Raw genomic sequence first — 16,162 nt, forward strand, 5'->3', positions numbered from 1 at the left:
CTGAGACCGGGGCCCAGTGCCCATGGCCGAGGGGAGGCTAGTGCTGACTCCAGCCATGCTGAGCCAGACGTCACCCTCCTACTCGACAACCCAGCAAAGCCTGTCGCTCACATTCCTGGCTGTGCTGCTTACACTTGCCCTCTGAGAAGGCCAACCTGGCAGAGCTCTGTTCCTGCCCTCTGGGCTGCTGGGAACTGAGTACCTAGCCTGGGTGCTGGAGGGGAGGAGCCATAGATGTTGGAGGCCCAGTCCCCGCCCAGGGTGCTGTCCCTCTGCTGAGCTGAAACTTCTAATCAACGTTCTAATAAAACCAAAAGGGACATGATATTGTTCTACCACCTGTGCCCAACAAATGTTAGCCCTTTGTCATATGGGGCAGTGCTGTCTAATGGTAAAGCTTCCAGCATCAGATCCCCAATCCCTTCTGCTACCCTCTCCCATGGGGGTTCAGTGGTTACATCTGTATTTCATAGAACCTGAAACTCTGATTTTACAAAGGAGCTGGAGGTCTGGAGAAGGAACTGGTCTGATCTCAGTTAAGAATGCAACTTTATACCTGGACGATACTAGAGCACTTTAGCACCTCATGTGTTTGAAAATGAGATCTTCACAAAGACCTCACTGGCAGCAGACACAGGCAGGAGAGGGGACAGACTGAAGCTCTGTGACTGACTGATCAAGTAGCAGAGCTCCAGCTGGCTTCCAGGCCTACCGCTGACTTACTATCACCAGAGCCACATAACACACCTTCCACATAGAGAACCAGCAGAAAAATGAGTTTGAAGAGCATTTTAGCTAAATCCAAGGTCATTCTGATCATTAGTGAAAGTCATTCTGTTCCTACATGCTGCCCACACCCTGATCCCCCTTCCTAGAACCAAATGGGTTTTGAGATTAAAGTGCAAGTGACATACCTGGGAGTGACCAGGCTTTACTTTATCATCTCTTTCTTCTTCTTTCACGTGTGTTCCTGGTCTTACTCTTCCCGGTTCTTCTGCAGGGAGCGGTCCAGCAACACTGTCAAGCAAAATCACACACCTTAAGGATGACTTTCATGGACTCCTCACGTGGAGACAGTTTTCAAAAGGTCTTCCTTCCTACCTACACCCACCCCCCCCCCCAAAAAAAATCAACCTTCATCTCAGGAGCCCTAAAAGGCACATCTTACCTCAAGATTTAATATTTAATATGCTGTGTACCAGGCACTCTTCTAATTTCATATGTGTTTTAACTCATGTAATCCTCACAAGAGCTGTGTGATATGGGAGCTTATCTCCATTTTATAGATGAGGAAGTTGAGACCTAGAGTCATAGAACTTATCCAAGGTTATATAGCTAACGGGTAGTGCCAGGCCCATTTGCCTCAGAGAATCTGAATTTTTACAATATAATCTAGAAGAGAAATTTAATTGCAAATTATAAGAAAAAAATTGCACATTAAAGAAGATGACAAGTTTTCATCTATCCCGTTAGAGAAAAACACACTGTCTTTCACACACGTACATCTTGTATTGGCAGGGATTTTCCTTATTAAGCAATTATTTATTGACCGCCTACATTGTGCTAGGCACAGGTGCTGGGGATAAACACTTAATAAAATACACCCCCTATCTTCAAATAACTTGCACTCTATGTGAGGAAATAAGCCAACAGTTGTAGTAGAGGTTATATACCAAGTGATACATCGCTGATGGCAGTATAAAATCTCAGAAATCTTTTGGAAAGAAGTTTGGAGATAGCTACCTCAGAGCCTTAAAAATGTTCATTTGCTTTGACCTCAAACTCATTTTTATGGATTTATTGCAAGAACGTTATTCTCGATATGGAAAAAAGCCTTCATGTATAAAAACGGTTATTTTGTCTTATAATATTGAAAAGTTGGAAAGAATTTAAATGTGTAAAGTGGTTAACCAGTAAACCCACTCAGTGGAATATTTTGTAGCCCACACAAAAAAATCAAGGTTATGAATCCCCTGATTATGTGAGAAATGATTGATTTCAATGTTAAATGGAGAAAAGGTGAACAAAAAATTTGATATCCAATATGATGGGAGCTTTGTCCCAGAAAAATCACCCTAGCTAGTGTACAGAAGGGAGGAAGGGAGAGCAGATGACAGGAAGGAAAATTATTCCAAAGCCTTATCATTAGTCTTACATATTTAATAGAATATCAAGCAATTTTACTTTAACTTTTTTCGTTCCATATTTCCATGTAAGGGACATGAATTATTAATACTTTGTGGGAGGAGGGTACACTTTTTCACAAAAATTTAACACTGTGTTCTAATTCCCTCCACTAGAGGGAGAAACTGTTTCATGTAATTGCACTTTGATGTGCTATGTAGAACCAGTCAGGAAGTTTTACTCTACTTTCCTCTGACTGTGGTGAGGGTTTTTTTGTTTGTTTCCTAATTTGTTTAGACATTCTTTGAAATCAGTTTTAGAAGATTTATTAAACCTATATTATATTGAAAGTAGAGGAATTTTGCAATTTTTTCCTCTTTTTCCCCCATTGAAAACTTGGCTGGCTTTAGTAATGAAACATTAAAGAATTTGAAGTTCTTAGACTGTCAGTTTTTTAAACATGATCTGAATATAAAAGTATATGTTCATTGAGCAAATTTTTGAAAACAATGAACGACTCATTGAAGGAAATAAAAGCCACCTCTGCATGTACACACACCTAATCTGCTCTTTTGTCTGAAAAATGTATGAAAAATATTTTGTCTTATCACTAAATAATCTTCTACATCAGAGAATTTGATTAAGCTTATGCACCATCTCCCAGGAAAAACGGACAGATATATTTTGAATGTAGAACTCCTGAAGCCCATTCATTAACTCTGGTTGAGACCTGTTGTCATTATTTCCTTAGTGGTTTCATAGCGCATTCCTTAATACGGTGAGCTGTTTTTGTTTAAACCAATCCCAATTTGGAGTCTCTTAGCTTTCTTCTAGGGCTTGGTTATATACAATCTTATGACATCATGTTGGTAGATAAATCTTTGCCCACAACTTTGATTTCCTTAGGGTAAACCCCTGATGTAGGATTGTTGTAAGGTACCAAAAGCTACTCTCCAGAAAGTGATAGCAGCTCCTCTCCCAACGATGGCATATAATAGAGTTCCTCATTCTTTAAGTGATTGTTCAAAGCAGCTAAAATGTATAAATATACCTTACTGTTTTCATAAGTGTAGGTATTCTGATTATTTATCGCTGCATAGGAAACCACCCTGAAACAGTGGCTTAAAACAATGAAAATCGTTTATTTTGTTCATGAACCTGGAGGTTGAGTAGCATATTAATTCTTTTACTACACTCTTACTGACTGAAAACAATACCTATTTGACTAGCTCACAGTTCTGTAGGTCAGAAGTCCAGGCACAGCGTGACTGGGTTTCCTGCTCAGATACACACTGGAACATGTGGGTTCCCTCCCAAGAATGTTAAAGCATGTGAAATTTAAGTGTAAGACATTGAGCCCCAAACGTTGGATGTTCACCATAGTTTGTGTGGGTCACAGAGCTGAAATCAAGATGTCAGTCTGGCTGTGTTAGCATCCAGAGGCTCTGGGAAAGAATGGCTCCAAGATTCTTTGGCTTGTTGGCATAATTCAGATTCTGCAGTTGCAGGACAGAGGTCCCCATTTCCTTGCTGGCTGTCAGTCGGGGGACAGTCTCAGCTCCTAGAGGCCTCTCGCTTGCCTTCCCTGCCATAGCATTAGACTTCTTCAGAGCCAGCAATGGAGAGTCTCCCTCTTGTCCCTTTTGTACTTCAATTCAGGAAGAGTTCAGGTCCTTTTCATGGGGTGCCTGAGTAGGTCACATCCACCTAGAATAATCTCCCTATCTTAAATAATCAACTGATTTTGAACTTAATTCCGTCTGCAAAATCCCTTCACTGCAGCACCTAGATTTAGAGTTTGATTGGGTAAGTGGAAGGTTTGTGTACTTCAGTAAGCAGGAGTCTTAGGGGCTCTGTTAGAATTCTGCCTATTGCAAGCAGTGTCCCCACTTCACGGACCAAAGTGTCTTATTTCCTGAAACTCCTAAGGGAGTTTATCAGTGTTCATTTTATTTCAGTGACCTTGGTGAATGGGAAGACCACCACCTCCGTGAGCAGGAATGGCACCCAGTGTCCTGAGTCCACAGTGTGGCTCTGCTACTTAGTGGTGTGACCTTGGCTGTGCTGCTCTACTTACTCTACTTCTCTGCCTCTGTTTCCCTCATCTGTAAAATAGGGCTCCCCTGGTGGCGCAGCAGTTGAGAGTCCACCTGCCGATGCAGGGGACATGGGTTCGTGCACCAGTCCGGGAGGATCCCACATGCCGCGGAGTGGCTAGGCCCGAGAGCCATGGCCGCTGAGCCTGCTTGTCCAGAGCCTGTGCTCCTCAATGGGAGAGGCCACAACAATGAGAGGCCCATGTAATGCAAAAAAACAAAAAGAAAAACCTGGAGTTAGTGATCATTCTTTCCTCGTAGGGTTTTTTGTTTTATACATTTATTTTATTTATTTATTTTTGGCTGCGTTGGTTCTTCGTTGCTGCTCGCGGGTTTTCTCCAGTTGCGTCGAGTGGGGGGCTACTCTTCGTTGCAGTCTGGTGGCTTCTGTTTTTGCGGAGCACAAGCTCTAGGCACGCAGGCTTCAGTAGTTGTGGCACGTGGGTTCTAGAGCATAGACTCAGTAGTCGTGGCACACGGGCTTAGTTGCTCCACGGCATGTGGGTTCTTCCCGGACTAGGGCTTGAACCCGTGTCGCCTGTACTGGCAGGCAGATTCTTAACCACTGTGCCAGCAGGGAAGCCCCCTTTTAGGGTTTTGATGATTAGATTATTTAACACCCAGGGAACTCCAGGAACAGTGCTTGACTGTGAATTGCTTTAAAAGTGATTACTTTTTTAAAACATGCTTTTGAATCTGCAATTAGGCAATTCAGGTATGTTAAGTGTGTTCATTAATAGGACTTCCTGCTATAAAGAGACCCACAAATAAAAATTGAATTTTTCTTTCTTGGTCTTAACTTCTTATTTCTGACTTAATATGTTATATGCATATGTCTTTTATGGTGGGCTGCCACAAATTTATGTTGGAAAGAGTGGAATTTAAATAAATCTTACCTATGTTAATTTGATAGATTTTGATAATTCATTCCACTAGCATGGTATGATATTACCAGTAGCAGAAAATATTGGTGATTGTACATCTAATAAGTTGGGTTGGGTATGATTTAGGACTTTTAAATGTAAGCATTAGATATTTTGCTCACTAAAGTTAATTCTTAACATTCAGCAGAGCTGTAATATGTTTTATTCAAATCAGATTCTATATTTCATTTTCTAATTCAAGAGAAACTTAAAGCAGGTAATTTTCTAGTGTGGAATGAGGCTTCATTATGAATTGAACTAGTTAGAAATGTGATCTTTTGTGAAAGAACATTTATAAAACAATAACTTTGGTTTATTTATATACCACCTAAGTGTTATATAGGAAACTTTGTTGGGTACCTGTGGGTTCTGATTATTATGTGATATGGTCTCTGTCTTTACTGGTGGAGAGTTAGGTTAATTACAATTAATTACATTTTGAGTGTTTTAGTTTTGTTCCTTGAAAATAAGCAAGACTACTTTTGATGACAATGAGAAAAAATCATGTCAGACATTTTATAGCTGGAACATGAAAATGCCCACTTAAGAAATATGAATTTCTCTTTGTCTGAAGCCCTTCATGCCCACTCATTGACAAGCATGATCCTGGATGATGAAGGTGTTTTGGGCAGCACTGAGAATTCTTTTCAGGAGTTCTGTGTTTTCTTGGATCTCCTTAAAGATGCTGGGTTAGTTCATTTCTCTTCATGGCGTTCTTCTCTTTGCAACTATAATGGTAGTTTGCTGAGGAACTGGAGCAATTTTCATCACTTCTGTGGCCATATTTAGTGTAATTATAGGTAATATATTTGATTTTTAAAAATGAGGAATTAAATTTGTTAAGAAATGCAAATAAGGAAACCTGCTTTGGTAGAGTGGGGAGCTCATTATAAAAGAGTAACCTGTAGATAGAGTAAGTAGTAGGTGTAGTTTTTTGTAAAGACTAAATTGAAGGCAGTTTTCATTGAAAATATTCGGGAATGCATAAGAATTTTCCTATCTTTCACTTATTTTGCTTGTTTGATAAGTCTGAATTCAAGTTATTTTTGCCTTAGACATAAATTATTATTAATCTGCAGGGGAGATATAGGTCAGTGGTTCTCAACTGGGAGCAATTTTGCTGGAAGAGGGAAGTGGAGATTGATAGTTGATGGAGTGGTGTTTTCTCAGTGTGTTAGTGTTGGGAAGGAAGGAACAAACACATTCTTGGAAACTGGAGGAAAGTTGGTAAAGAAGTGTGGGAATAGAGGTGTGAGAGGTAGTGGACGAGGTGCGTGGCAGATGTTGAAGCTGCTAGTCAGTTTTTTAAATGGAGTGGTAATAGGTAAGGAGATGGGATGTGTCCTAGAGGATGAATCTAGAAAGGGCTGAGAATTTGGGGGAGAGAGAGGCTTGTAGTCTGGAGTAGGATGTTGGCTTTTAAGAGTTTAGAAGTATTTCATGATTGTAGGTCTGGGGAAGTCTAAACTGCTCTTATGTGATTATAATAACCTTTGTCTTTTCTCCTTTCCTGCTCTGGTCCAGACTTGGGCAGCTGGCCACAATGGCTGGTATAGATCAGTCAGATTTTCATTTACTAGGTCGTCCCCAGATGAATTCTACTGTTAGTAGTCCACGTAAAGAAGAAAAGAAGACACTTGAAGAAGAAAAATCAGAATCAAAACAGGGTGCCCCAGGACAAATGCAAAATATCCAAGTAAGTGGACAGAACAGCACTTAATGATTCTAAGAGTGATTAGCAAAAAAGGAAGTAACCAGGTCAGGGAGAAAACAATAATGATCAGCCTCTAATTGTTCACATGCTCAGGAGCTAGAAGACTCTGGAATCCTTTCCAAATCAGAGATTAGTAAATGTGTGCCCATTTCATGACACTGTATTTTTGTAAATAAGGAGACTGGAAGTTCTCTAGAAAATTTATGAGTTAAAGCAAACTATCCATAATGAAGAAAGAAAACATTAGAGAAAATATTCCAGATTTTAAATTGTATAAATGTCTTTTCTATTTGTATGCAGTCAGCTTACAATGAAGGAACACTAATGAAGGTACACATACTGTTATAATTTTTAAAATAAGTAATCCAGACATAGCTAATAGGTAACATATTACAGTAAATCACCTGGTTATGAGAATGGGAGGGGAAAACCCATCAGCTTTTCCTCTAGCCTTACTTGGAGCTCCCATCAACCAATCTCAGACTGGTGTTGAGAACTGACAGTTTGAGAACACAGCCTGGTCACAAACTATATACTGTTTGCATGTGCCTGGAGGACAGAAAAGAAATTAATTACCTTACAGAATAGGGTTTTATTTTTAGTGAGGGAAAGGAAATGGGTAATAACTACCCCAGTCACCAAAGTCTGAAAATGTAGCGGACATAGCCTTGGATATAGCTAGGTTAAGCTGAGAGTAACTTGGCAAGATATCATTAGAAAAAAACTGGCTCTGAAATCTTCTGAATAATCAATTTACTGTGTTAATAATAAGATCACAGAGTAACATTGAAGTTTTGAATTCTAATTTTTAATGGTTGGCTTTGTTCATCACTGAATTTTTGTCTTGTCTTTTGTTTTTCCCTCCAGTTTCAGAAAATTACAGGTGATGCTAGGATTCCTTTGCCTCTCAACTCCTTCCATGTCCCAGTGTCTACTCAGGAGGCCTTAGAAACTTCCAAAGACAACCTGGGGGTCCCAGTCACAGAGCAGTGGCAGGAGTCTTGTGAAGATTTCATTGCTAGAACATGTTCTCCCTTCAGCAGATGTCATTTCTGGAACAGGAAGTCAAAGAAAAGAAGAGGAATTATCTAGAAATAACAGGTATTCTTCAGAGAAAATGAGCAAAGCAGGTGAATATACCAAAAAACACTGCTAGGAAACAACCTGGGAAGGACCTGCATTCCTGCTCTGACTCACCTGTAAAGCAGAAAAGCAAAGGAATTGGGCAAAATTCTTTGGTTAATAAACCAATTAAAAGTGAGTCTTCGGAAAAACACATTTCTGTTAAGAAAGAGAGTAGAATAGTGACTGTTCCATCAAAGAAAACTAAAAGTAAACTCAATCTACTAGAACATTCTGAAAGTGATACTCTTGGATCTGATTGTGAATTTCAGGAAAGCATCCATACTCTGTCATACCTAACATAGGTCTAAATCTTTTAAAATTATGTTTTTGCCTTCAAATTTTAATACATTACTTATGTTTTTATTATAGCATATGGTGGTTTCAGTTACTTGACTGGAAGCCATTAAGAGAAAGATTTATCTATACTTTTTTATTATAATGAAAGTTTTGGTGTACTTTTCCATGTGACACTTTGCACCATTCATTCAGCTAGTGTTTACTGAGGGCTTCATATGTACAGTACTTTTCTGGGTGCTATTGTTTTCAGCAGCGAACAAAATAAAGCCTTTACTCTCCTGGAACTAGCACTCTGTGTTGGGAGAAAACATAAACAACAAAGCAGGGTAAGGGTTAAAAAGAGATGGGAATTATAAATGGAATAGTTTTACCATTTGGTTAAACATCAAACTATTATAGATCACATGGCCAGAAGCCATTGAGGTATTTTAATTCACAATAACCAGAGAGCCTCAAACATTTACTAAGGCACTTATCTGTGTTTATGGATTACAGCAACGCTCTGAGGTAGGGAACTGTTACCATCCCCGTTAATAGATGAGCAGTCTGAGGAGACATTATGTGAGTTGCCCAGAATTACACAGCTGTAAGTAAGTGGGAAGCTGCGATATGACCCGAACCCATGCTCTTTTTTTTTTTAATGTATGGACTTTATTATGTTTCATTTGTTTCTGATTTATGTGAATTTTTTCTTTAAAGATTTTTTCTGATATCGACCATTTTTAAAGTGTTTATTGCATTTGTTACAGCATTGCTTCTGTTTTATATTTTGGTTTTTTGGCCGGAAGGCATGTGGGATCTTAGGTCACCCACCAGGGATCGAACCTTCACCCCCTCCATTGGAAGGCAAAGTCGTAACCACTGGACCACCAGGGAAGTCCCCCTTCTGTGACTATTTTTATGGCAATTTTTTTAAATTTTATTTTTTTATTGACGTATAGTTGAATTACAGTGTTGTGTTAATTACTGCTGTACAGGAAAGTGACTCAGTTACACATTTATCTACATTCTTTTTCATATTCTTTTCCATTACGGTTTATCACAGGATATATAGTTCCCTGTGCTCTACAGTAGGACCTTTTTGGTTTTTTTAAATACATCCACTTTTTAAATAATAAATGTATGTATTTATTTTTTTATTTTTGGCTGTGTTGGGCCTTTGTTGCTGCACGCAGGCTTTCTCTAGTTGCGGTGCGCAGGCTTCTCACTGTGGTGGCTTTTCTTGTTGCAGAGCACAGGCTCTAGGCGCATGGACTTAAGTAGTTGTGTCATCGGGCTTAGTTGCTCTCTGGCATGTGGGATTTTCCCAGACCAGGGCTCGAACCCGTGTCCCCTGCATTGGCAGGTGTATTCTTAAACACTGCACCACCAGGGAAGTCCCATGTAGGACCTTTTCATTTATCCATCCTGTATATACACAAGTTTGCACCTGCTAATCCCAAGCTCCCAATCCAACTCTTTCACACCCCCCTCCCCCTTGGTAACCACCAGTCTATTCTCTATGTCCTTGCTTATGTTTCTGTTCACAGATAGGCAGAACCCAGGCTCTTATTTAATTTGTTATCCTGTTTCCTTGTTAAGAGAGGAAGGGTTTAAGGAAGGCACTGAGAGAGAAGACAGTGAGCACTAGAAGTGCAAAACAATGGGGCTGTCGAAAGCACACCTGTCTCCTTCCCCCATCGTGAGCAGAATTTTTAAATGGCAGAGTATGTAAGAGTATGTGATGACACATCTCTGGATTAAATTATGTCTCCCTGGTAAAACATGTACAGATAAGTGTTTAGTTCATTCAGACTGAAAGGTGAGAGCAGAGAACAGCTGGAGTGTCAGATTTCTTCTAGAAGGTCCTGCCTGATTGTTACTAAGAGGGCTGCTACAGTACTAGTTAGTTCATTAGTCATGGATTGGGTGTTAGAGGAGTGAAACAATGAGCAAGATGTAGCGTTGGCCCTTTAGCAGTGGAGTGAGAGGGTAGACGCACTGCAGATGTCTCATCCTGCACGTGACATGCTGTGATGGGCATATTCAGGGCGTTTGGTCAGTGTTTGTGGAAGAAGAGGGGGAGCTGTGAGGCAAAGAAAAGTCATCGAAAGAGGCAGTCCCTAAGCTAAGTCTTAAAGGACTCATGAAAAACTGGTGAGTCAGCTGGTGAAGGGAAAGGACACTCAAGGCAGAGAGGACAGCGGAAGTCCAGAGCCGTGAGTGTGTGAGGGGTGTGTTACGGAGCCACAGGCACAGGCTCTGGAGGATCAGTGCAGTGTCACCAGGCAGTGGCATGTGCCCCTAAAGGAGGCCGCGAGGAGGAGGAGAGCGGGTCTTAACCACTCATGTGCGTGGAGCTGGTTTCCTCAGAAAACAGCTAAGAATGGAAAGGACAAGTTCAGGTGGCATTTTAGACCACTGACGTCTGTATGGATGAGGAATTTGAAGAAGCCTGGAGACAATTATGCCCCACTCTTCTGAGGAGCAGTGTTTTTTATTTTCAAGTGGGACATTCATGCTGCCACCTCCTCTCCTGTCCCTACTGAGAGGTTTATAGGCCGGCAGAAGGGAGAACCTGGCTTAAGTAAAGTTAATCAGGTTTCTTTATGGTACAGCTCCTCAGGGCTGCTGTAGGCTAGTGTTCATTCTGGGTCGTCACAGCAGGCGTATGGTATACAGCCATCCTCAAAGCTATTTGACTCTAGTGTCCTTTTTTAACAGAAGTGTCTAACAACTGGTTCCACCAAACAGCAATTTGGTAACTTCTAGACCAGGTAATAGCAAGAAGAAAGGGGCCTGAAATAAGGTATAGATGAAGGGAGGAAATAAGTTTTAATTGTATTTGGGAAATTACAAGCAAGACTTGATCTTGGGAAGTATGGAAGAAGTAGGAGGCGGAGGCTGAACCCCCATCTGTGTGACTAAGGTTGGGTGGTGGTATCATTGAGTTTGGAAATAGGGGATAAAGAACTGAATTGGGAAAAAGACTTTAGTTCTGGACATGTTGAATTGTAAAGCACGTGTAGAATTCAGGAGACACACTGGTAGATAACTGGACATGCACGTGAAGACATGGAAAGATAAAAATTTGAGTGTCATCAGCACATATCAGCAGTCATTAAAATCATGAACATGGATGAGATTTCAGAGAATTGTGAGTACTGACAATGTTTAAGTAATAAGCAGAGAAAGAATTCTGGGAAGGAGAGAGGTAATAGAGTTTCAAGAAGGAGGAAGTAGATGACAGTGTCATCCTTCAGAGAATGTGAGTGTCCATTGGATTTGGGCAGTTAGGTCCCCAGTGACCTTAGAGAAGTTCAGTGAAGTGGTGGACAAAAAGCCAGATGGCAATAAATTGAGGGTGTAGGACTGCCTGTGGGGGCCAGGCGGGGCTAGTGAAGACAGTGGGAATAGGCTACTCTCAAGGAGTTTGGATGAAAAGAGAAAATAATTAGCAAAAAAGAATTTTTTAGAATGAGAAGGACTTATATTTTATATGTTGAAATGAAGGAACCGATAAAAGTGATCCTGAAGATGTAGATAATAATTTAGAGAACTGGGGAATCATGGACATATGAATAAGAAAAAAACTTTGCACAGTCTATAAAAATCACTTGTATCCTTCGAGTTGGATGGATACTGGTAAGTTTGGGAGGAAATAAACGTAAGAAGAGATAGAAGTTAATTGAATTTTCACTTATTTGTAATAAGTTTATCCTTAGGAGGATACTTTCATGGTGTTTGATCACAGATGAGTTTGGGCATTGCTATCACTCAATAGTGTTAAGCATCTGTCAGGCTCTCTCCTATACTATATATTAATTTTTTCTCTGTGAAGCAAATATTTATTGGCGGCCTGTGGGAATAAGATACACCTAGGTCCTCTTTCCTTGGTATATTCACAAAAGCGTCGGAAACTAAATTTTGAAGTCAGGCCATACTAAGGCCTGGCATAATAAGTTTTCATCGTTAACAGTTTTTTTGTGTTTGTGGGGTTTTTTTGTTTTTATTTTTTTGAAGCAAGGATAAGACACTGTCTTAACTCAGTAGTTGCCCATTGATTAATAAATCTGAGAAGACACTGATGAAGCATGGTATTTTGAATATCCTTTCCACAGCATAGGTAATGGGCCATCCTGAAACTCTGGTGAGATGCTTATCATTTTCAGATTTTGGAGTGGCAGAGAAAACCCTATTACACATTGAATTATCACTAGAAACATGAATTCAGCCAAATAAAAACAGTGCCTCTGCCTACTGAGGTTGTCAATTTCCATCTTAACAAAAGTGAACATTTCTCCTTTAGATTAAAATCAAGAAAATCCCCTCTGTCCAGGATTCAATAATGGGGTGCAAGAAAGAGGAAAACTGAAGCTATTCCCTCTTTACACCTGAACAGTGAATTTATTCTGATATCAAATATTTTTTATGATTCTGTTATGACCAGGTGCTTTATTGTGTTTAGAGATCAAGTTACTGTTCATACTTGGTAAGTAAGAAAAATCCATGTTTTAGGACTCTGAATAGTAACTTTATATATTGTATATATATATTAAAAATAAATATATATATTATATATAATATATATTCCACCTATTCAACAAAATTGTAATTTTCATCATCTCTTACGAATGATGAACTGTATTCACTCTTTGGAAAGGGCTTATAGGGAATTAAAGTCTCCATATACTTTCTATATAAGACCATAGAAACCAAATTCTCAACTGGGAGCAAGCTTAGGTTTTTGCTATGAAGGTTTATGCTTGCCTGGCCTTAGAGTGACAGGCCACGAACTCAAGGTGGAGTATTTTTCCTCTAAGTTACTTTTTCACTGATGCCACCCTGAAAAAATTTGGAGGGAGTATTTTTTGAAATAGCTTTATCTCAGTAACCCTTTAAAAATGCATCAGGGTATGGGGAACATAACTGTCAAAATGTTCAAGCAACTCTTGTCGATTTAAGTGTAATTGATCAGGAGTAATTCAGGAAGGAGCTGGGTACAAAAGACAAAAGACTCGAGGCTATTTCATGTATTGTTTTTGGCATATTGTACAAAACAGAGAAAGTCTCATACACTCACGCAGTCAAGGTCCCCTACTGTTCTCTCCTTTTAGTAGAAATAAAAGAGAGCTAGTTTCTCAATAGCAGCATTCTATCCTTAAGTGGGTACACAGTGATATTCTAATGGTCTCTGGAGCAGAGAATAATTCCGTGGCAGGTCTGACATCCAGTCACCGGGTTCTCTGTAACTTAGTCTTTCATGGCCAAGGACTATAATCATTATTTCCATTTGTATTTAGCATCTCAAAATTGAAAGGATTCCATGGACAACAAAACAGTAAGTGATTTCATGAAGTGTTTTAGTATGCATAAAATAATAAACTATAAAAATACAAATCATCAGTAAAACTTTTTCTTTCCGGAGAACTATATTCAGAAATTAATGTAAGCATCTAAGGTGCGCATGTTTTCTCACCCATGATCATGTTTGTGTGTGTGTGTGTGTGTGTGTGTGTGTGTGCACATTCCACTGCTACAGGAGACATGCAAAATAATATCAGATTTGCTACTATATGAAGTACTGGTTTCTCCCAAAAACTGTGCACTCGCAGGTTTTGTTCAGGAAGGTGAGTGCCCTACCACCACATCACAGTCATATCACCTTCGGCAGGAATAATTTACAGTTTAACCTTACATGCAGGCATATTAAATTAGTATTACTCATCAGAACTTGCTTATTAATAAAACAAATTGAATTAGCCACTGGAGAATCATGTTTGGAAATTCAATGACAATTTTACATTTTTAATAAAGGCTCAGAAATATTATTGCAGAGCAGGTGGTACAAAAAACTGTGGTCAAATTTGACACTCATTAATAATTGAAGTGTGGAACGTAACAGGTGAAAATTGATACTGATTTCTTTTGTCTAATATTTGGAAGAGTTCTAAAACGTAAATAAAATGAGATAACAAGACATATCAAGTCTCAATGATTTGTTTGATCACCTCCTTCCCACATATCACTCATTCACCTACCATGTTTTGAATAATTCAATGCCATAGTCTTTCCATTTCAGTGCATTATAAAACACACTCAAGCTGGGTTTCAATCATATTAGACTGAAAGCTGAACTTTTTATGAGGATTATTTAAAAACAACTGTCTTGAGCCCAACAGCCTTTGAAACCAAACAATCCTGGGAATTCAGTAAGGAAATGTCAACACTGTGGAGAACTTTTGGATTCAGAAAATTCAGTAATCCTACTTGACGTATGTTAACCGTATCAATATTAACAACCTTCTGCTTGATTTCAGCACTGATTTGAGAGCTGAGTTACTACCGGTCTTGTATTTTAACTAGTTGTGAAAGCACTGAGAGGGTTGTTCTTGGGTTGAACTTGACCTGCCTCTGGGAATGCTCTCTGTTCTATCCGTCTTGAAAAGCTGCATAGAAGTGCATTTCTCTGCCTTCCTTCTTCTCATATGCACCCCTTGGGAAAACGAAAGATGCTCTGTTTTGCAATGGTGTCTTTCAGCTTCCCAAAGAAAAATTATGTTGCTGACCACCCATTTGACTGAAAAGTGACTCATTTTACTGACAGATATCTGGCTTGAGATGCCAAAATAAGTAGGTCATTTCAAATTTCCTTTTTAATTTTAAGTCATAGCTTTGTGTTGCAACACTACTTGTTCAAAAGTTAGATCATGAAGTTTCCTTCCTATGACCTCCAATTAATCAAATTGTTCTTCAATAGGCTATATAAAAAGCAAGCAGAATATTCCTAATTATCAATCTTTCTCTTGAGTCATATAGTTCTTGTAATTTCAAGGAAGAGAAAACTCAAATGTAAAGTGTTACAATAGCCAAGCCTACCAGCACTGTTATCTAACCATTCAGCAATTTTCTCTGCCAAGTCACTCTGAACCTTAGACTACTGAGAATGTGTTTTTAAATTAATTTTTAAGGTTCTCCTCTTTTGAGTTAAAAAATGGTCACAATTTTTATAAGTAAAATTAAAGAAAAAACACAAAATAGAACATCAGAGATATTTCCATTAGACATTATCTATATATAAACATGTATATATATACATAATTTTAATATCTATACATATATTAAGGCACTGGGATAAATCTCTGTCTTCTGTGTCAGTGGGACATAGGTTCATTTTCTTAGGAATAGGGAACTCCTTTCAGAATGGAAGTGAGGAAATTGGCTGGACCATCCTTCTTGAATATAATTCCATGAAGCCACCATTTAGGGTCGTCTGGATCTTGGTTCTTTCTAGCAATATACTACTCCAACAGTGTGTAGTTCATCAAATTCAGGTCTTTCTGAAGTCAGGCTAGAAATACAAAGTGAGATAGACGACTAACGTAACTGACCAAAAAGGAGGAAAGGAAGACGAGCAAAACAATTTCCCAATTTCATTTTTTCCCATATTCTCTGTGTTTGACAAGGGAAAAAATATTCGGGTCTGAGTTCCTCTCATTCTTAGCCATTGTTGGTTCAAAGTCTGAGGGAAAAACAAAAAGGTAAAAACGAAAATATGGAGTCCAGAATTCCGTTAGCTCTCTTGCATGCAATATCACAACTTAAAAGGCCTGCCAAAATGGAGGGATAAACTTTAAAAATTATAGCCCAATCTTTTCAATCTAAACAAGTAAACACTAAAAATATATTTTAGAAATCCAACAAACACACTAACCACAGTCAAAGCAAAGGAAGGCTTATGGCTTACCAAATGACAGTGGCTGTCTACAAGAGAGAGAACGAGAATACTCCAAAATTCTATCTGACCTGGCAGAGCTCAGCACAGCTACTATTCTTCTTTCCTAAATCATGGCATAAAGAAATTGAATAAAACTTGCCAAAATGTCACCCGGTGCTTCCAAAAG

The 16,162-nt window shown here is 39.1% G+C and overlaps 1 protein-coding gene across 1 annotated transcript in view; it reads left to right on the top strand.

The window, feature by feature from the left end:
* LOC125964818 (centrosomal protein of 78 kDa-like) overlaps positions 1-8,353 on the top strand; it is a 41,274-nt gene extending 32,921 nt beyond the window's left edge. Inside the window, exons 3-4 of the mRNA XM_049711411.1 lie at positions 6,668-6,839; positions 7,725-8,353. Coding sequence (XP_049567368.1) covers positions 6,668-6,839; positions 7,725-7,949 — 397 coding nt within the window. The 3' untranslated portion in view covers positions 7,950-8,353. The remainder of the gene's footprint in view (positions 1-6,667; positions 6,840-7,724) is intronic.
* Positions 8,354-16,162: the final 7,809 nt, after the last annotated feature.

The sequence above is a fragment of the Orcinus orca genome, chromosome 1 (assembly GCF_937001465.1).
Source record: "Orcinus orca chromosome 1, mOrcOrc1.1, whole genome shotgun sequence".
Taxonomy (NCBI): domain Eukaryota; kingdom Metazoa; phylum Chordata; class Mammalia; order Artiodactyla; family Delphinidae; genus Orcinus; species Orcinus orca.